The following is a 20622-nucleotide window of genomic DNA, read 5'->3' on the forward strand; positions in this document are numbered from 1 at the left end:
TTATGATCATATCATTATTTTTGATAAATATTAAATTGTATATAAAGAGAATATCGAATCAAATATTTCTTTTGAATATTATATTTTATTTATTATTTTTAAACTCATTTCGTTAATTACGTTTTCTTTATATCAAACTTTATATCAAAAGTTATATAATGTTTACCATATAAGATATATTTGAAAATCGAAAAAATTTTTTTAACGTACTAAAAGAATCTTATTTCAATAATAAAAAATAAAAAAAATGTAATAAATCAAAATATATTTTGTATTCATATGGTGAAATATATAATAATATAAAGATATGTATATGTATTATCGAAAGGGAAAAAGAATAAAATGATAAATTTAATATTTTTTAATTCATTTGGAATACTTGTTTGGTATTTTATTTGTGGCGTAAGTAATTTGGCAAAGTATCAAAAACTGGTCTATAGAACATGTAATAGCATTGTCACAAATTTAGATTGAGTTACATGAAACCCACAATCTCAAATGTATATTTTAGGTCATCATTGCATTAAAGTATATTTTCTTGTAATTGTAAATTTATTACTTTATTGTCAATTTACAAAATAAAAGTTTTATAATTTGTATAAATAGAAACAACTGCAAAATTAACAATTGAAAAGAATTCGTGATTTTGATTTTTTGTACATGTTTTTTACAATTCAAAAATGAGAAAGAAATTTAATTTTAGAAGTATTTTCGATTAATTAATTTAATCAATAAAATTTAATTTTCCATTAAAAAATATGTTATAACAAAAATAATTTAAATGTACAAAGACGTAATTAAATACATTGTATATCTATTTAAAAGTAATACAGTCTTGCATATTCATATAAATTAAAAATCATTTTGTCATTTATACAATAGATATCTCGACATTATTTGTCTTTTCATGATACACTATATTACACTATATAAATAATATAATAAATTGCATCCTTAATTATTGAAATTATACAATTTGATATTGTTCTGGTTCTACTTCATTTATATGTCGTAAAAAGAACGTGACTTTAACTTGTTCAACGTGACGACAAAGTTTCATAGCTAAACTTGTTCGCAATTTCATATGTTGCGTAAGAGATGGCAAATTTAATAGTAAAAATGCTAATCCGTCAATTTCCTGCAAGAAATAGAAAATAAATTAGTAAGATATATTTTTAGTACTTCGTTTTACATTTTTACATACATTACCTCTTGTTTTACTCGATATGCGATATCTTTGCAATCATTTGTTTTTCTTAAATACCTAAAAACATCATCCACGCTCCAAAATAGTGGATTCGAATCAAGTTTCCGCGTTTTTGGTCGCCTTTGTTTTTTTTGCATTCTCACATATTCTGATTCTCCATCTGTTCCATCAGATTCAATACTCGTATCCCAATCTCGTTCCCTTTTACTTGCTCTTGTAACAGTAGAACTTTGACTAAATTTCGATGAATGTTGTTTACTATTTAAACTATTAGGACTTCCTCCATCTTTTGTTTTCCTATTATCATTAAAGGAACTTCCTGAATCATCTGATGCATTGCTCGATGGAGGTTCAGTTTTAAATTCATCTGATTTTTCACCTTTCTCTAAACCTTTCTGAATCATAATATCTATTTCAGAAAGTGGTGGTCTTCCATCGAGTGTTTCTTCAATCCCTGATACATGTTTTGCTAAATCTAATGACATAAATGGCATTTCATCTTCTTGCTCGAAATCTTCATGAGTCTCTTTTTCTCTATTTGCCCATCTTCCACGTCTTCTTTTTCGTCTGCCACCCCATGGTTTTGGTTTTTGCACCATAATACTTGTGTATCCTTTTGGTTTACCTCTTCGTCCAGTACCTACAGATGCTGCTAAAAAATTATTTATAATATATTAATAATATTTAATAATAATTATATTATAAATTATTTATAATATAAATAAAACAATAGAAATAAAATTATACATATTACTAATATAATAGAAATAATACTTACTGAATTTAGCTTTTGATGTTTTATGACATTTATCAGGACATTCATTCTCAGGTACATATAAGGGACCAAATAAATTTGGACATACCATTAATTTTTTACAGATATTTCTACAAAAATCAGCTACCATATCTCCGGATGTAACTACAGCGACGCTCGCACGATATGTATTGTTTTTATGTTTGGCTTTTAAAACTTCTAAATGATATCCTGGATCTGGTTTTGAATCACATTGAAGTACCTTTAATATCCGTGCGCTTCTATATCCTACAGATACGATCATTGATAAAACTTCTCTCATAACTAAAATTACAGGACCAGGTCCTACTGCTTTTGGTAAAGTTGCTAATTTTCCTTTAGAAATCATGGGACCCGTAAAACAACGATAGTTAAAATATATTTTTGGGCACCATAGCGAAGAACGTGGCTCAGATATTGGTATATCTAGAACATTAGTTTTCTTTTCTTCTTTTAAAGGCATTTGTAACTGTTTACAAATTTCCATATAATCTTTTGGTGGTTTTAATGGATAATGATTGGATTCACACCATCCAACAGGAAATATTTGTAAGGAATACATATCAACAATATGTTCTGGTCTTGTATTTTCATAATTATCTAATTTTAACCATAAAAGATTGTCAACAATTTTTGTAATATGTGCAGCACATATCACATTTTCACGTTCTGGATCAACTGCTTCTAATCGCATGCCACATTCAAAACCGACATCGATGGCACTTTGTCTTTCTGAAAACAATTTTTCTTCTGCAGCAATTGCTTGAGTATCTTTTAAATATTCATCCCAATCAAATTCATCTTCTTTCGGAGTCCAACCATTTGGATGTACAATTCTAAAAAGCAAAATATTAAAATATGTAAATTGCAAGTCTCAAAGTTTGAAAATAATTAAAATCAATTACAAAAAATTTATAATAAATAAAAAATAAATTTTTGTTATTTAAATAAGTGATTTAGAATATAATAAAATATAATTTTTTTATTATTATTATCAATTTTAATTATATTTTACAATATAATTTTTTTATTATTATTATCAATTATATTATTTTACATTTTTCATTATTAATTGTTGTTTAATATTTTCAACTTTTTTATATTCAATAAATTTTATAATAATATTATAATAATATTATATTGAATATAATAATATTTAAGATGTAAAATTTATTTGGAATATTAATTTGGCAAATTGTTTTTTTTTAAATTTTTATTATGTTAGATAATATAAGAAACAAAAGCTTACTTGATATTATGCTTTTTTGCCCATCCAATTGGAAATATATATGGATGTCCTACCGTACAAAGCCAAGTATTTTTTTCTGTACTATTATACATACATGCTTCAATATCCATTCCCTTAGATAATTCATCATATGTATCAATATGTACAAGAAAATAAATGTCATCAAATATTTTTATAACAGTGGCTGGACATATTTTTATCTGATCAATTGGACTTAATGCTTCTAATTTCATGCCAATTTTAAATTCATGTTTAGAATGATTTATAGTATTATGAAATAATTCTTCAGGAAGATCATAATTTTTTGGTGTAGATTCTAATAAATCTTTCCATTCTTCATATGTATGTGTTTCTACTATAGAACTAGGTGGTTCTAAAAACCAGGTAGAATCAGATTTAGATGTAAACCCATAGGGATGCAAATGTTCTGATGTACAAAACATCCAAAAATCTTTACGTGAAGAACCAGGAGTATCATATCTTAACAAAAGTCGTCCTCCTACATTTTCTATAATCTGAAGAAATATTAATTAAGAAAATTAATTAAGAGATAATAATTATAAATAATATATATATATATATATATATATATTATATCTATATATATAACATAAAACTTATATATTATTTCTTACTGTGGCTACCCATAATTTATATGGATGTAATATATCACTAACTTCAACTTTCATGCCTTGCTTAATTCTCTCTGTCATGCTTAAACCATCCTAAACAAAAATAAATATATAAAAAAATATAAAATTTAATTATAATTTTTTTATAAAATTTTTTTTATAACTTTTTTAACTAACTCCTGATAACATTTCTGATGGAATACTCCGGGCTGTTTTTAAAAATTCAGACAATTTTTCTATACAGTCTGATGATCTTTGACGAATAATATCAGGTGGTTCTAATTTTTTATTATTTTTTACACACCATCCAAGTTCATGAGCAGCTTCTTTAGTGAGGTTGAACCAAAATTCTAATGATCTATCATCTCCACCAAAATAACGTAATCTTAATAAAGGTCCACATGCCATTACAATAGAAGCTATCCAATAGTTAATATTTTCTTCATTTTCTTTTTTTGGAATTGGCACTTCAAGAGACATACCAATTTCAATACCACTTTGAAGTGTCAATTCAACATGTGGAAACATAATTTGTGGTACTTCAACACTATTTGTAGCATCAAGATAATCTTGCCAAAAAAATCCATATTCTGAAAAACAAATTTTTATTTTAAATTTTATAAAATAAAATTTTTTATTTATTTCATTTCAAAATTATAAATATTTATATTAATAATTATATTATTTATTTTTAATTATAATATATTAAAAAATATTATTATAAATATAATTATAATATATTATAAATATATTATAAATATAATTATAATATAAATATATTATAATATATTATAAATATAATTATAAATATATTAAAAATTAAATAAACTTAAAAAATTAAAAAATTAAATAAATTCTACTTTATTTAAATATATCTTATATTTTAAAAATTATTTTTATTATATATTTATTATAATATAATTATTAAAATAAAACAATAATATTTTATTTCAAAAAAATTATATATTATATTTTTTAATATTATATTTAATTTTTATATATTTAATATTCATAAATAGATTATATAAATATATAAAATTTATTATTATTATGACGATATGACTAATTAAATAAAATAAATTTTCTTTACGCGTTTCATTAATGATTTTATTGATTTTGCAATCCTGTAAGATATATATTAAAAACTTTTTGAATGTGTGTGATGTCAGGTAATAGAATCAACGATCAACAGTCGGAATCATTTCAAAAACTTTAGAAGGTTACTGAATAATCATAATTTTATTATAAATAATGTTCATGTTATATAATAAAAATTATGCGAATAACAGTATAAAAAAATTGCAAGTATAAATTAATATTACCTCCTTCTTGTACTTTCTCTTGTGATCGGTTTTCGCAAGGTTCCATGATTCGTTATAATATTATAAAGCCTACACATAAATACATTAAAATCAATTTCCATTGCGGCCACGTTAATAGATAACTAACAAGTTATTATTTAATTTTATATGTTTCTAATAAATCGTTGAATATTTTACAACTTACCTTTTTTTAGTGAGCGCTTATTTTCGAAATTTACGTAGTGTTTGTTTTAATGAAAAATAGTATTCTCAATTGTAGCTGTCCGTGCCGCTCTATACTGGTCTACCGTACGTATCTTTCTCTGTTGTTTGCTATCTCACTTGTGCGGTACGCTTGGCGCATTCGTTCTGAATATCAGCTACCTACATACTTTGAATTGGGTAACATTTTGAATTACCTTCGATTATATTTTGTGAAACTACCACTAGCCTCGTTCTACATCTATATCTCTTATATTAATTCATTGTAATTCTTCATTAGAACTAATAAATATGTAACAATATATTCATAAATTTATACTTACATGTTTAATTTTTTATATCGTATGAGATATAATTGTTTATAATTATCCGTTAGATTACATTTTTCATTTCAACGTTCGCTATACGTTTATCATCCATCACGAGAAGGACATTATCGATCTTTTAAACGATAAGTTTTGCGAGTTTTACTGATCGCTAATTATAAAATTGTATAAAAAATAAAATAGAAATTAAAATATAATGTTGTTCTTTATATATCTTATTTTTTTTAATAATATAACACATTATAATTCATTATTTGATAAAATAATAATAGCAATAAAGAAAAAAAGCTTGCTAAGCGCAGCAGGCATTTTTATACTTATAATTAATAAACTTGTACTTCAAGTTGCTGTTATTTTAATTTAAACACATGTTCGTTCATATAAGGAAGATGATTACAAGAAGTTTGAATACACTTATTTAATACTTATAATAAATAATAATAAACTTTTTTTAATATATTTATAAATGGTAACAATATTAATATATTTTTATGAATATTATGTTTTCTGTAGCAGTTATTATTTATATTATAATGTTACATAGAAAAGAAAGAAATATTAGAAGTGAATTGTATATATTCATTAGAAAATCGATATAATTGATACGACACACTTTACAATCTAGTTTTTTACACATGCTACATATGTATATAAATATATAAATTTGTTGAAGTAAATAACAATCATATATAATAATAATGTTAAGATAATATAAAATTAAAGAATTCCATATAATATTGCATGCATATCTCTAATACATGTCTTTTTAAAATAAATTACATTTTTGATTTCAATTATAAATATTAGAAAGTTAGAAAAAGAAGTATATACGTATGATATTTTTTAATATTGTATGAAACTGAATAGACATAATTGAATCAAGATTGTAAAAATTATCGAAATGGTGGCACAATCTACTGTTACCAACAGAGAAAAATTAAGACATCATTCTCAATTAAATATTTCATTTTTTTATATTCAATATATGTCATTTTTTATATCCAATTTTATGAAAATATTAACTTCTCATATAAATATAAATTCCTATATTTTAAATTAGATAATTTAGATTTATTTTAAAAATATCATTTTTAAATGTAACAATTTATATTTTTTTAATGTTTCCTGCACTGATAACTGTTTTTGATAGAAAATTTGTCGCTCTCTTCAGTTGTAAATATAATAAGGAAAGAGGTTGTATTTTTGTTGTAATGAGATTGAATTTTGCAAAATATAATTTTTTATTGTTATAAAATTTATTAAAATATGTTATTTTTTATGAAAAAAAATATTTTTAATATTTCTCAATATTATGGAAATTTTATATGTAGAAATAAATTATTTGAATTAGGTTATCCATTATTTTTTAATCTCGATAAGCAAGTTTCACTTATATATAATTTATTTAATTCAAAAAGTAATTTATTTATAACTAATGCAAATATTAAAAAATATTTAAATTATCTTATGAATGCATATCAAAATGAGGATGAAAGAAAAGGGAATATTTCTGAAATTCTTAAACTACCTGAAATTCCATCATTATTGAATGAAAAAACTAAAATAATTGAGAATATAAAGAATTTAGATGATTTTAGTAAGTATTATACTTTTATTTATTATCATATATATTTTCATATATTTATAAATTAAAAATTCTTTTCCTTAATATTATATTTAATAAAATATATAATTTATATCTTAGTAAGTGGCAATGAAGAACTAAAGAATCTTGCAAAAGAGGAAGAATTAACGTATATGGAACAGCTATTACAGATTGATGAACAAATTTTAAATATTATTATAAAATATATAGATGTAGAACATTATGATAATATTATTATGGAAATAGTACCAGGTGTAGGTGGTCAAGAAGCTATGTTGTTTGCTAGAGATTTATTAAATATGTATATTAATTACTTTGATCATATAGGATTTAATTATGAAATATTAGAAATATTAAATAATGAAATAAATGGATTAAGAAAAGCTACTCTGCTTATATCTGATAATAATGCATTCAAAAAGTTAAAATATGAAAGTGGTGTACATAGAGTACAAAGAATTCCTGCAACAGAGAAGTCTGGTCGTTTACATACTAGCACAGCTGTTGTAACAATCTTACCAGAACCTAAAGATGTAGATATTAATTTAGAAGAAAAAGATTTGATAATAGAATCAAAAAAAGCATCTGGAGCAGGAGGTCAACATGTAAATACTACAGATTCTGCAATTAGAATAACTCATATACCTACTGGTACAGTTGTGACTTGTCAGACGAATAGATCTCAAATAAAAAACAAGCAAATAGCATTAACAAAATTAAAAAGTGTGTTATACCAGGAAGAATTAAATAAGCAAGTCTCGTTCATTAATCAAATACGTAAGAAACAAATAGGAAAAAGATTGAGAAATGAGAAAATTAGAACATATAATTTTAATCAAGATCGGGTTACGGATCATAGAATTCCAAATGGTACAATCCATAATTTGAAAGAATTCATGAAAAATGGAACAGCTCTGGAAATACTAGAGGATAGGCTTTATAAAGATATGCAATCAAAGATTACGCTGGAGATTATAGAGGACATGTTAAGTCAATTAAAATAATAGTTCAACATTTATCATTTTGATAAGAAATTTTCATTTTATATAGGCAAGCCATTGTACATAGCAAATTGTAATAAACTCTGTGTAATACAAGTAACATCATTCGTTTTTCGGATGGAAACTCGCCACATCTCTTATTATTAAATCCTTTCTGTTTCGCTTTAAGGAAGCAGAGAGCTAGTGAAGTAGAGAGTTCAGTTGTTTATTTGAAAAACATACAACAATATTTTTGTCCTTTTTTTTTTTTTGTTTCATTTTGTTTCTTAACCGCGTGTCCAAAGGCACACATCCTTGTAACTCTCGTATAATACATTAATATACAAAATTAATATTCGTAATCTCTATAAATATCAAACGACACGTTTTACATCGGTTAATGTACAAAGCGCAAAATGTGTATATGTGTATGTGAATGTATCTCATAGTATTATGAACGTATGATTTTTATATACGACCCTGCTCCGACATATAATTTTCTATAAAATTCTATTTACTTGAATACTTCAAAAAATAACATTAGCGACTAAGACGAACGATGTATAACGATGTAGGTACATCCTACACCTACGAACATTTCTTGAGCGAATTAACTTCCTCTTTTGTATCACATTAGATCTACATCTTAAATAATGTCATATGTATTCTGGCCGCTCTAGAATTTTCCACCTACATACGTATAGATTGGTCGAATGTATAGTTTGTAAAACAACTAGTAATAACAGTATTTGAATAAACAGTATTTTATGTCTTTCTGTTCAATATTTTTATATTTTTTTTTTGTCAAAAAAGCATATTTTTTGATTATTTTTTCTTATCTCTGTAGATGAATGTGAATTTATAAAGTTTTGATTATTTTTTTCATTTTTTTTTAGATTTTGGAATAAAAGTAATAAGTACTATAAAATTTTCGGGAAATTTGGTTAAGTTAAAAATGATAGTTGATTAATGATATTCTAACCGATCTTCCATAGTTCGATTCTATAGATCTATTTTCTGTTATAATTTAAATATCATCAAAATAACAAATTAAGTAGTTGAATGAAATTGTAATTGGAAAACAAAAAATAGAGCAGGAACGTATATGAAATAGACATCGCATTGCATTTCGGGCAGTAAGGTTGTTCTTTAGGACTAGTTCGGCACCGATTCACGGGTATACATCCTATTTAAATATCGTTAACCCTGATCCCGTGACATAGTTTAATCCTCGAGGTACATTGATGATTGGACCAATTAATGTAGATACAGACCCTGCCTGTAGTATCGTCAAAATACCATCTGAGGAGACAGCACCAGGACTCGGAGAACTTCTCCTTATTACAACATTACTATAAATTATCATAAATATTAATACATCTTGGAATCATGATAACTATAAAAACAAAAAACAATTGATTCATAACGAATTGTTTTTTTCACTGATAACTTATAATAAAATTTGGCAAAGGTAAATACTCGCAATCCTCCCGAAAAACGTTTTAATGGCATCTATATATTGTATAATATGAACGATCGTAAAGATAATTTTTTTGTTAAAAGAATTAGCAGCATTTTTGAAATTTAATTAATCATCTCTTATTTTTTATCATCGATTTTAAATCGATAAGCAATATATCATCCTAATAAAAAATTAATGTTGACCAAGGGCAATTCGTTGAATCAGAGAACAGGTTATCGACAAAAGAAAAAAGAGGTAGATATTTGGTGTCATATTCGAAGCCAAACCGCAAAGATCTTTGATCTCGCTCTCTCTCGAATGACTGCGAATACAAGATTGAGGTCTCTTCCGTTTTAAGGAAATGAGTGCTTTCTGACATACTAGCGAATTATTCTCATAAATTATTTCTTCTGGAATGACGCTCAAAGGAGGTATAGTTGTCTCTGTGCAGGCTGTGTTAACGACAAGAAGAAGCATATTGCTGTAGTTTACCGGTTGAACGATATATGGCCTCATACAATCTTTTTTTACATCTGAATCTATGTCGAACATGTCGAAAGATGCATTTCGTAAATACAAATATACCTAAAAGAATTAAAAGAAAGATAATATAATTTGAATATAGAATAAAAAATTAAAAAAAATATATTATAATATATATTATATAGTTGATATATCATAAAATTTACCTCTTGATCACAAGCTTCTGGTCTTGTTCGATTGATCAAAACTTTTTGATCGAATAATTTCTCATCTTTTGCATCAACTGGGGGTTTCTCTTCATTATCTTGATATTCTTCATGGATACCTTCATCCTCGTTTGGATAAGCATATGCGTACTCGGATTCCCAAATTCCAGCTTTGGCCCAAGCCCAGACTGCTTGTCCAACAAGCCACGAAATCATCTTCTGCGCATGTTTCCAAGGCTATGCAATCGATTGATTTATTAAAAAATTAGTATTTTTAATGCTTAATTTTTAAATTAATTTTATGAACAGAATTAATAAGTAAAGTATTCTTACCGCTAATAAAATATTTCCATCATTACTAGTTTGTGTACTCTTGAAACAAACTGCTTGATAATCGAATATTCTGATTCTTTCGAAAACACCTTCTTTTACTAAGCTAGACATGATCGGTCCTCTCAGTTCACCGAAGAATTTTCCTGCGTCAGATTTATCTTTGGCTGCGATTACATATCCATTATTATCAATCAAATAGCAGGCCCAGTTATCTGCACCACAATGTGTGTGGCATTTCCCTGAACCCTCGCAACTGAATGTGATATTCTGGAAGAGACCTTGAAGAGCGGTGTGTTGAAATTGAAAACCTACAACCGCCACTGGCGCCTTTGCTCTTTCAGTATCTAAAAAATAAATAATTGACTTCTTAATCTTTGTACGATTTCTTATCTTTTTATTTGTTTTCTAATTTTTTCAGATTCTTTACAAATTTTTTATTTCTATTTTCATGTATTTTTATTATTAATACAATTCTTTACCAATAAAAATGGCACGACTAGCAGTGACAAGGGTGGTGTTATCTGCACCTTCCTCATCGATTGGCACGGAAAAAACGAAACTTTCTGGTTGCACATAATACTGTTCTACGGCACGTTTGTACCATACTTCATCAATGGCTCTTGGATACATTTTACTAAAGTGATCATCAGGAATAACACCTTCTTCGTCTAACAAGAAATCTTGCCATCTTGTCAAACCACTATGAGTAGCCATGAAAGCGAGTGTTACACCGAAACGTTGTTGAAACGTTTTCCTACAAGAAAAATAGTATTAAACACGTGGAAAAGACAATTTTTTTTTTAAAAATCTTTTTATTTATTTTCTAAAATACTGCAGAATTGCATTACTATTGATTACTCACGTAAATTAACGTTTTGTTTTTATATATGTATTTATTTTGAATTAAAATATTTACTATATATTATAAAAAATTATGATAATATGATAATATATATTATAAAAATCATCATAACAAACAAGTATACAAGTATATTATAACTACTGCTTGATATAAATCGAATTCATGAAAATAATTCTTCAATTTTTGAGTTTGCAAACTGTTTTTCTTCTCCAATGTTTCAATCCTGAAAGACGACTTTCATCCTTGGTCGATAACTCCTTTTATTAATTACATTTTGTATAAGGAATAACAGAAAAATAAAACGCAAAGTGCTATGAAAGTCTAAGAAAAAATATATAGAATACATAAAAAATATATGTTCTTTACAATAAGAGAGATGATAAACTAATTGACATTAAAAAGAATAAATAAAGATAAATAAAAAGTACAAAATGCAAAACAAAGATACAGACAACACAGCAGTAAAATACTGTAGTCAACAGGTTAATTTCTAAAAACCTAACGTACGTTTATGATAAACGTTACCTGGGCAGCAGATTCATCAGCCTAGCTAAAGGTCTGCATGACGTCAAAGTGGTCAGTAGTTAGTCAATGTTCATTAATAAGAAAAGAAATAGATACATTTCTGTTAAGATTTTGACAGAAGGAAAAACATAAAAAGAAAGAAAAGAGATAAAAACTGTGCAGAAAACGTAAAAGTATAGAGGGCACGAAAACGGGTTCACCGAGTATATGTGTACATATTTTTTAGATATACTATACAAATCTTTTTTTAAAATTTTTGGCAATTTTTAACACGAAGAGAAAAAAATGATATCCTAAATTTAACATTCTCAGAATACAATGACGTTTTACGTAGTATTTATGTGTAGATATATTTTTAAAATATATGTATTTCAATCGTAAGAATGTATATTATATATTTTAATTTAATAATAAATTCAATACTCACGCTTTCTCCTCGCGCGTGATGTTGAGGTTCGCAAACCACTGGGTTACCTTCGCATCGAACACTAAACTCAATAGAAGATCCCTATCGCAATAATACGAATCTTTGTCTATTTTGTATGGTGTAGCTGTCCAAATGAAACGTATATACGTCAGTCATTGTTTCAAATTATTAAGTATAGTGACAGTATCGATATATTGGATACTTACGTTTCGATTTGCGGTGAGTTTCATTACCGGAATTCGTAGCTGAATATTCCGGTGGCTGGGAGGGTTGTTTCATATCATTCCACTTCCAGCGCGGTTGGCGGGTTCGCTCTAGGAAGTGCAAAAGTTGCGCTTCCGAGGAATTGAACGATCGTTCATCCTCATAATGATACCTGTATCAAAAAATTCATAAATATTCATTAAAATTTTATTTGAAGAATAGATATAATGAATAAAATTGCAAAATATAATTAAGTGTTTTAAAAATCTTATAACTATTTTAAAATAAAATGTCTTTACTTACTTGCAGTACAACCAATGAGGATGCACCCGCCAATTTGTACCAGCAAAATAATCAGACACGTTTATACCTATAAAATGAATTATCTCGTTAAAATGTTATAAATAAATATAGATATATAAATAACAATAAAGATGATTGAAATGGATTAAAGTATGTTGATTAGAAATTTGAATAATTATAAATTTATATAACTATTTGAATAAAAGTATTTGAACAATTTCTGAGATGTAGAGTTTGAAAATATGCCATTATCATAAATCCAGGAGAAAGAGAAAACTTTATCTTCGCAAACTTTTCGATTATACATGTACACAGGCGGAAGTTGGGAACTTCTCCCGCAATTTTGCATACGTAATGGAAAGTTCGCAATCAAATTTCTATCGAACTTTCTATATTGCATATATATGCGTCTGCTATTGAATAAAACATTGAATTTCATTTGCAAATAACAAACTGAAAAGTTTCAAGACAATATTCTCTTGATTGTTGGAAGTTTATTCATTCATCCAAGTATTTTTATTTTTAAATTGTTTTAAGTTTTATCTTTTTTTTATTCGCAATTTTTCCAATCCAGTGGATATATAATACTTGTAATAATACAAGTATTCTCAAATTTCGACTGTTACACATTTTTTTTTTTTTTTTTTTTTTTTAGATACACGTACCACTAACGTGCGAGCGATGTATTTCTTCGGTTGCGTGCACGCGATAATTTCCGGTGTGGTCATGTTCTGGTAGACTAACTATCACTGTGAAAGGCGTCTTCGGTATACCGGTGAAGTCGTATTTTCTTTTTATTCTGCCCACACGTTTCTTCACAAATTAAGAGACGAAGTAATTTAATACGTATTAATATTGGATATACCATCGTTGTTTTATATTATACAATTTTTGGCGCGACTTACCATATCATCGTAATGATATTTCGTGTGCAGTGTCACGCTACCGTTTTGTTGATTGACGACATCATTTCGAAGCTGTAGACAAATTATTATTAACAACAGATAATTAATATCTTTTTCAGAAAATAATTTAAACTTACCATGATAATTCCTTCATCGAATTCTCTGGGTTCTTTATCCTGATCCATAAGCTCAACCTCTGCCATATCAACGCTATTGTAAGCTGGCTTTAGAATACCCTGAAACTGTGTATTTATCTCGTTAAATAATTATTATTATTTTTTAAATTTAAAAATCTTTAATCTCGAGATGATTTTGAAATTTTGATTTTAAAATATGATTTTAATTTGGAGAAAAATAAAAAAGGAATCTTTTAAAACGGATTTCTTACCACTGGTCGGAGATCAGGATGAATTAGGATGAAACCGTTATTTGTAACAATGAATGCGTATCCATTGACGCCAAGCTATTATATACATCAAGAATGAATAAGAATTAATAAAAAACGAACGATTTCTTATTTTATATAAAGTATAAATAAATCCTAATTATCCAGACTAACCAGATGTGGCATCATGAGTTTTTGTATCTCTTCGATAGGAACATCCGTGCCAGCAACACCAAGCAGATCAGCGATTCGTGTCTGCGCAAACAATCATTATATTTGTTTTAACAAAATCAAAAAAAATTAGAGAATAATGATTAGTGTGTTAAAGTTAATTACGAATCATCATCATCCCAAGTCGCATAACCATAAGCGTATCTACCTTCTCTTTAATATAAACGCTATCACAATGAATTCGTCTAATGACACACGATCTAGTATTAAAAAACTAAAAAAATAAACAATAGCAATAGTAATAATAATAATAATAATAATAATAATGTTCATTGACGATACTGCTGGACGTATAACTAGCTCAACTACGTTCTCAATAATAACGATAATAATAAGAACGATACACAATAAGAACAATTAATATTTGACGCAGGCTATCCTAAGTGTTAATAATCAAATCACAATTAGCCACGCCATTATCCTTCCAAGACCCGTCTATTTTTCTGTATTAATTATTAATATATATATATATATAAAAAAAATAAAAGAAAAAAGAAAAATGTTTTTTTACAAGCATTTTATACAAATATATTCAAATATAATTGCGATCAAATAAAATAATTGTAATGTCTTTATCCACAGAAAAGGAGACGGTTATCGGAATGTATTAATTCTACTATGTTACTTGTCTAGCGAAATCTAGCACTCAAGAAAACTGATCAAATCGTACCATGTATATATGTGTGCTTGGTACTTTTTTTTTTTTTTTTATATCCAACCAAAATATTCTTTCTTATATTTGGTATATGTATGTAATCACTGCAGAAGTTCTTCTACGAATCTCAATAATAATAATAATAATAATAATAATAATAATAATAATAATAATAATAATAATAAAGAGGAGATATCGCCGTTTGCAATCCAACAGGCGGGTGGGATTATCCGTTTTTTCTACTCGTCTCGAACAGGACACAGGGTAGACTAAAATACCTAAACCTACCTAATGATTAAACTAAGTTCAATACTAGTGTTAGATCAAATTAAGATACCAGAGAGATGAATGTGGACCTAAATGGAACGAAAGATCGCACGACATTGACTTCGTTTCTGAATGTCCATATTCGATTTTCTTCTCTTTTCTTTTCTTTCTTTCTTTCTTTCTTTCTTTTTTTCTTTTTTTTTTTTTTACCTCGATTTAAATCAAATCTCGTTTCAATCGATACTTTATTATCGTTTATTATCTATTAGAAAAAAAATCGTTTTTCATTGTCAAATATGGAAACCAGAATGAATCGAGTCGTGTCGCGCGAGGTTGAATACAAGAAATGTGGAGGAGGGTACAGGGCTCTATGCATTGAAAACAACGTTGCTTGTGTTTTTTGTTTTTAGCTGCCAACCTCTCTTGTCTCTGTCACCCAGTATGCTTCGTTCACCAGCACCTGCCTTGTGATGTTCTGTGGACAAACAGGAACTTAAAACCAAAGGAAAAAATGCACTCATCGTGGGGGGGGGGGGGTTTCGCGCGATTAAACGTTCATCCGCCAATGGATAAAGAGGTTAAACTCGACACATGTCGAGTATCGTCTGATCGATCGAAAGAAGGAGAGGGAGGTGAAAAAAAGGGGGGGAGGGGGGGGAGGGAGAACGATGATTGTGAATGCGAACTTACTCGACTGTCTTAATAATACCATCATCGTTAATCTCATTTCATTCGTTAATATAATACAAATGAGATCTCTGAGGATTGTCCATTATTCAATTATGGCCTAATCGGGCAAATTGATTGAATTTTTATTTAAGTTAACATACGTAAATGCATTACATCGCAAATAGTTATTAATAGAACGGGGTTAATGATAATCTGATGTACAGCGCGATGATGAAGAAGTTAATCTATTCTCGATAATAACACGATTTTCCAGTTTTTATTTTTAGTATATACCTACAGCTAAATATTTTATTTATGCATGTTTAAATATATCGCATAATCATATCACTTTGGAATATATTATACACGCTTGCGTGTAATTGCGCCAAACAAATTTGAATTTCAAAATTTTCTTTTTTACATTAAATCGCTTGATATCGAACATTGGCGAAACCTAGTACGTTTCCAAAAAAATTTTTTTTCACTTTTGTTTTAACTTAATCGCGTAAAAAAGTAAAATCTTACCGCATTTTCCCGTCGGTCGAATACTGGTATGCTAACCGAAGTCATTAGCCTGTATTCTTGAAGATCGCCGCTTTGGTCGTGCGATTTCCTTTGTTTTTTCACGAACCTGCGATCTCGTTCCTCGCTATTCAATAATCTTCTCCTTTTGTGAAGTCTGAGGAACCTCTCCTTCTGTTCTTCGCTCTCCCTTTGCTCCCACAACCAGTCGGTCATCTTTGGATCTGTTACGTCAGCGTAGACCGGGGTCCAGATCGTTGGATGATCCGTACGACCGAGAACCAACGGTCTTGCCATTACAGGAACATATTTAAGAACCTTAAGGATAAGAAATTTCAATCGTTTGTTTTCGATTCGATCGATATTATTAACCAAATTGAATATATAAGTGATATAATAGAACATAAAAATTATCGACCAGTTCAAAGTGCGAAAAATATGTTCACGTACCTCTTCCCTAACTTCGGCCAAAGTGCAAAGATGCACGAAGTAGCCCCTGTTGGCACAGGCCATCCACTGAACTTCTTTCACATCTGCCACTTCTCTGCCGATAAGATAAGTGAACATCCTGACCGGCATATCGGCTTTAAATGGTTCGTCGGGATTGTCTCTCCAGTTGTAAGTCTCGAAAATCTCCTTGTAGTTGTAAGGAACGCCGTCTGTTATCAACATAATCGCCTGGTTGCACCTGGCCCCTTCCCTTTCGGTTCGATACGTTTCAAGAAGCTCGAACGCGGTGGTCAAGGCCAGCGAGAAATTCGCAATTTTCTCCGTGTCTAGATTTAAGATGGCTCTCTTTAATTCCCTCACGTTCGCTAAATTAGCTTGGACTAGGGTATCGTTGAAACATGGCACCACCTGCAGTGTAATATTTTTTACTAATTTTTTTTTTCTCTTTCTTTAAAACTTTAAAAAATGTTAACTTGATATTCATCAAGAATCGTTCGTTTTTAACTCATCGTCAACGCAAAGGAAATAGACACATTTCTTCGTGACGAGAGTGTACACGATTAACAGATTAATAGAAAAATATTTTTATTTTAAACATTACCTCTTTCGTAATATTCGAGAACGTGATGATATTAACGAAATCATTGTTTCCAAGAGTGTCCAGAATATTGTTCACTACGTGTCTGGCAATTTCTCTGCGAATTCCGGTCATACTGCCGGAAGTATCGATTAAAATAAGAATATCCTTTGGACTGGTAGCCGCCTCGATGTACCAACTTCTTGTTCTGCAGTCGAACAAGTCCACGGGTTCCATATACCAATTCATCGCTGGGTATTGTCTCATGAAACCGGTCGCGCTACCGAAATATTGCCAAGATAGCGAAGGATCTTGCTCGTAGTTGTTAATAAAAGTCTTGTCCAACTCCTCGGACCATTTTATCGCTCTAATTACGTTAGACGCTCGATCATAGACATTGGTTGGGACGTGTACAGCGGATCTATCCAAATTCACTTGGCCACCGAAGTGAGCACTATGTTTCAGGTCGATCGTGTTATTCTTTGCATTGGTATAGTTGAAAGATTCCGGGGGGTCGACATCTGGAGCGGACAAGGCTGAAGTTTCCGCGACATCCATGATTCTCTAGAGGGAATGTATCAAGATTATAAGATTAATAAACGCGAGTATTGATTTTCAAGAATGTTATAATATATATTCTTAAAGTGAGGAATGTGTTTGATATTGTTAGAATTTTTTGAGAGATTTTTTTTTTGTAGAGAGTTTTTACAGAACATGTACCTTAATAGCCGATATCTTTGATTCCATCATCGCCTTGATATCTTTAGCGATCTCATGGACCAGAGCATTTCCATCACGTGGCTTTAACACCGCCTGTTTGTAACTGTCGTTAAACTTGTCCGCGTTGGTCACAAACTTGCCTAACTGCGACAGCTCGAAACCTAACTTGTTTGCCCATGTTTTTACTCTGTATGGAAAATAAATTGTGTCGAATGAAACTATCAAAAAATCTTTTCTCTTATCGCTATTTGAACTCGTAAATAACAATATTTATTTATTATTTAATCTAAATAATTTCTTAATCTAAATAATTTTTTAATAATAATAATCTTCTTTCCAACGATAGTTTGATCAATGTAAATTGTAATGTATTTGTAATTTTAATGATCAATGAACGATTAAACTATCATTGGAAGAAGTATCTTATAGGCAGAAAATTTTGTATACAATAAACGACACCTAAACGATACTTATATTACATATTATTAGAAATAATAGTAAACAATTACAAAATTATTTACCCAAATATCTTTACTATCCATCGAAACCGTAACGTTTCTGACAGTGAAAGAAATCTAAACAATGAAACTAATAAACTCTATTTTTCAATTTTCCCCACTTCCATATCCAATCTTTCATATCCTGTATTTTCTAAGATTTCCAATTCTTCTAACCAATCATCTTACAAAAAAGAAAATCGCACGAAAAATACAATATAAAACAAACCAACGAGGAATGCGTGCGTTTTAACAAAGGTCCACGTTTTACATCAGGGGTGGCGCATGTGACGGCTAATGCGTGACGAATTGCTGCCAATTCCGAATTCGAGCGTAAAATTTGAATTCTCGAAGAGGAGAGAGAAAAAAAGAAAGAAGAAGAAAAAAAAATACTCGACGACTATATAACGACGTGCCTCGTGGAAACGACTTACGTGTTGTACGATATGCTGTCACCACGGACGAGTGCCTCGATCAGGATCAGGATGACGATAACAGGCAGGAAACGGGGCCTCATAACTCTCGTCTTGTACGGCGCTCCGCTGTTTACGCGAGGACACGGTAAACAAAACTGAGGCCGAGAGGAGGCTCGCGTCTGACATTAAGGATACTACTCCGGATCGGCCGTCGTCGTCGTCGTCGTCGTCGTGCTCGTCGTCGTCGTCGTCGTCGTTGTCGTCGACGTCGCCGCCATGCAGTGCGCGCACCGTTCCACTCCGGATACCACGGTACTGGCGATGGCTTATCGATCGTTCGACCAGACTTGCGCGCGATGATGACCCGAGATTCGAGACTCGACGTCGCCGCCTCGACGCCGCGACGCCGCTTGTATAAGCGCTCTTACGAAATTGATAGTAATGTTTGTCTCCTCCAGGAAAAGTCACCTTCGAAACTCGAACTTCGCCTCTTGTTTTTCCAACGTTTCTCGAAGTATCTCGAAGCTTCGTTGAAGTCGACGAACGGAGGGGAGGGGAGATGGTAGAATGGAAGAAGATTTTTCTATCGTTGATGTTGTTGTCCGTGCCAATCGTAGATCTTTGAAATCAGGGAGAAATTCTTCGCATTGGATTTCTTGAAATATCGGATGGAAATGATGGAAAAGAATTAGAATTCGATTAATTCAAATAAATTATTCGTAGAATAAATGGATGATTAAATATTATTATGATGATATTATTGTTAAAGTAAAGAAATACCTGTCCAAGGATATTATCCAGATTTAGGAAAAGGATGTTTTCTTTTTTTTTTTTAATTTTGTTTAACTGAAAATTATAAAACAGAAGTTATTAAATAATTAATTTTAACATATTTATGTTTGATTAATTATTTTATAGTAAGTAGGAATAGTTTGACAAGAAATTAAGAATTGAATAACAGAGAGTATGAAGGAACGAAACATTTTAAATGATATGATATCGCTGCTTAAATTTTCTGGGGCAAGCGCCTCTCATCCTATCAACAGACCTCGCGACGCCACTAGAAAATTGTATCTCGCATGGATGGGAGGATATTTCGCCAGGTTTTATGTTCTTTTTCCTTCTCTCTACGATCGATCGATTTGTTCTTGAATGCTCCATAAAAAGGAACAAGGTTTGGCTTAAAAAAAATATTATGCTAATTATA

At 29.3% G+C, this 20622-nt stretch overlaps 3 protein-coding genes across 10 annotated transcripts; 1 reads left to right on the forward strand and 2 right to left on the reverse strand.

Annotated features, from left to right (window-relative positions):
* Positions 1-840: 840 nt before the first annotated feature.
* On the reverse strand, positions 841-5785 carry LOC122714920 (scm-like with four MBT domains protein 2). Of its 5 annotated transcripts, XM_043936706.1 has the most exons (9): positions 5728-5785; positions 5388-5573; positions 5204-5272; positions 4059-4471; positions 3885-3974; positions 3250-3764; positions 1986-2836; positions 1210-1859; positions 841-1138 (listed from the first exon to the last, which is right to left on the reverse strand). In XM_043936706.1, exons 3-9 carry the CDS (start codon positions 5247-5249, stop codon positions 968-970), a joined length of 2736 nt encoding a protein of 911 aa, XP_043792641.1. In that variant the 5' UTR covers positions 5250-5272; positions 5388-5573; positions 5728-5785; the 3' UTR covers positions 841-967. The 5 variants fall into 5 exon arrangements, with proteins under 5 accessions (XP_043792641.1, XP_043792642.1, XP_043792640.1 ...); XM_043936707.1 differs by lacking the exon at positions 5728-5785 and having other exon boundaries at positions 1210-1856; positions 5388-5589; XM_043936705.1 differs by lacking the exon at positions 5728-5785 and having other exon boundaries at positions 5388-5589.
* A 1211-nt stretch (positions 5786-6996) lies between these two features.
* On the forward strand, positions 6997-8433 carry LOC122714860 (peptide chain release factor 1). The gene is made up of 2 exons (XM_043936590.1): positions 6997-7327; positions 7436-8433. Exons 1-2 carry the CDS (start codon positions 6997-6999, stop codon positions 8338-8340), a joined length of 1236 nt encoding a protein of 411 aa, XP_043792525.1. The 3' UTR covers positions 8341-8433.
* LOC122714859 (voltage-dependent calcium channel subunit alpha-2/delta-3) lies at positions 8351-19684 on the reverse strand. 4 transcript variants are annotated; one of them, XM_043936586.1, is made up of 19 exons: positions 19434-19684; positions 18503-18689; positions 17807-18346; positions 17206-17613; positions 16759-17073; positions 15983-16039; positions 14586-14666; positions 14415-14489; positions 14164-14268; positions 14027-14098; positions 13787-13934; positions 13122-13188; positions 12821-12990; positions 12615-12738; positions 12188-12220; positions 11280-11554; positions 10801-11144; positions 10468-10704; positions 8351-10363 (listed from the first exon to the last, which is right to left on the reverse strand). In XM_043936586.1, exons 1-19 carry the CDS (start codon positions 19514-19516, stop codon positions 9971-9973), a joined length of 3714 nt encoding a protein of 1237 aa, XP_043792521.1. In that variant the 5' UTR covers positions 19517-19684; the 3' UTR covers positions 8351-9970. The 4 variants fall into 4 exon arrangements, with proteins under 4 accessions (XP_043792521.1, XP_043792523.1, XP_043792522.1 ...); XM_043936588.1 differs by lacking the exon at positions 15983-16039; XM_043936587.1 differs by lacking the exon at positions 12188-12220.
* Between the last annotated feature and the right edge of the window lie 938 nt (positions 19685-20622).

This window comes from Apis laboriosa, unplaced genomic scaffold (assembly GCF_014066325.1).
Source record: "Apis laboriosa isolate Shangri-la unplaced genomic scaffold, ASM1406632v1 scaffold34_cov151, whole genome shotgun sequence".
Classification (NCBI taxonomy): domain Eukaryota; kingdom Metazoa; phylum Arthropoda; class Insecta; order Hymenoptera; family Apidae; genus Apis; species Apis laboriosa.

Coding starts and splice junctions, on each gene's coding strand:
- LOC122714920 (XM_043936706.1), bottom strand. CDS start 5,249: ATGGAACCTTGCGAAAACCGATCACAAGAGAAAGTACAAGAAGGAG. Junction 3,765..3,884: donor ATAAATTATGGGTAGCCACA/GTAAGAAATAAT, acceptor ATATTTCTTCAG/ATTATAGAAAATGTAGGAGG. Junction 1,139..1,209: donor CATATCGAGTAAAACAAGAG/GTAATGTATGTA, acceptor TATTTCTTGCAG/GAAATTGACGGATTAGCATT.
- LOC122714860 (XM_043936590.1), top strand. CDS start 6,997: ATGTTATTTTTTATGAAAAAAAATATTTTTAATATTTCTCAATATTAT. Junction 7,328..7,435: donor AAAGAATTTAGATGATTTTA/GTAAGTATTATA, acceptor TTTATATCTTAG/TAAGTGGCAATGAAGAACTA.
- LOC122714859 (XM_043936586.1), bottom strand. CDS start 19,516: ATGAGGCCCCGTTTCCTGCCTGTTATCGTCATCCTGATCCTGATCGAG. Junction 13,189..13,786: donor ACATCGCTCGCACGTTAGTG/GTACGTGTATCT, acceptor TTCATTTTATAG/GTATAAACGTGTCTGATTAT. Junction 10,364..10,467: donor CAGAAGCTTGTGATCAAGAG/GTAAATTTTATG, acceptor TAATTCTTTTAG/GTATATTTGTATTTACGAAA.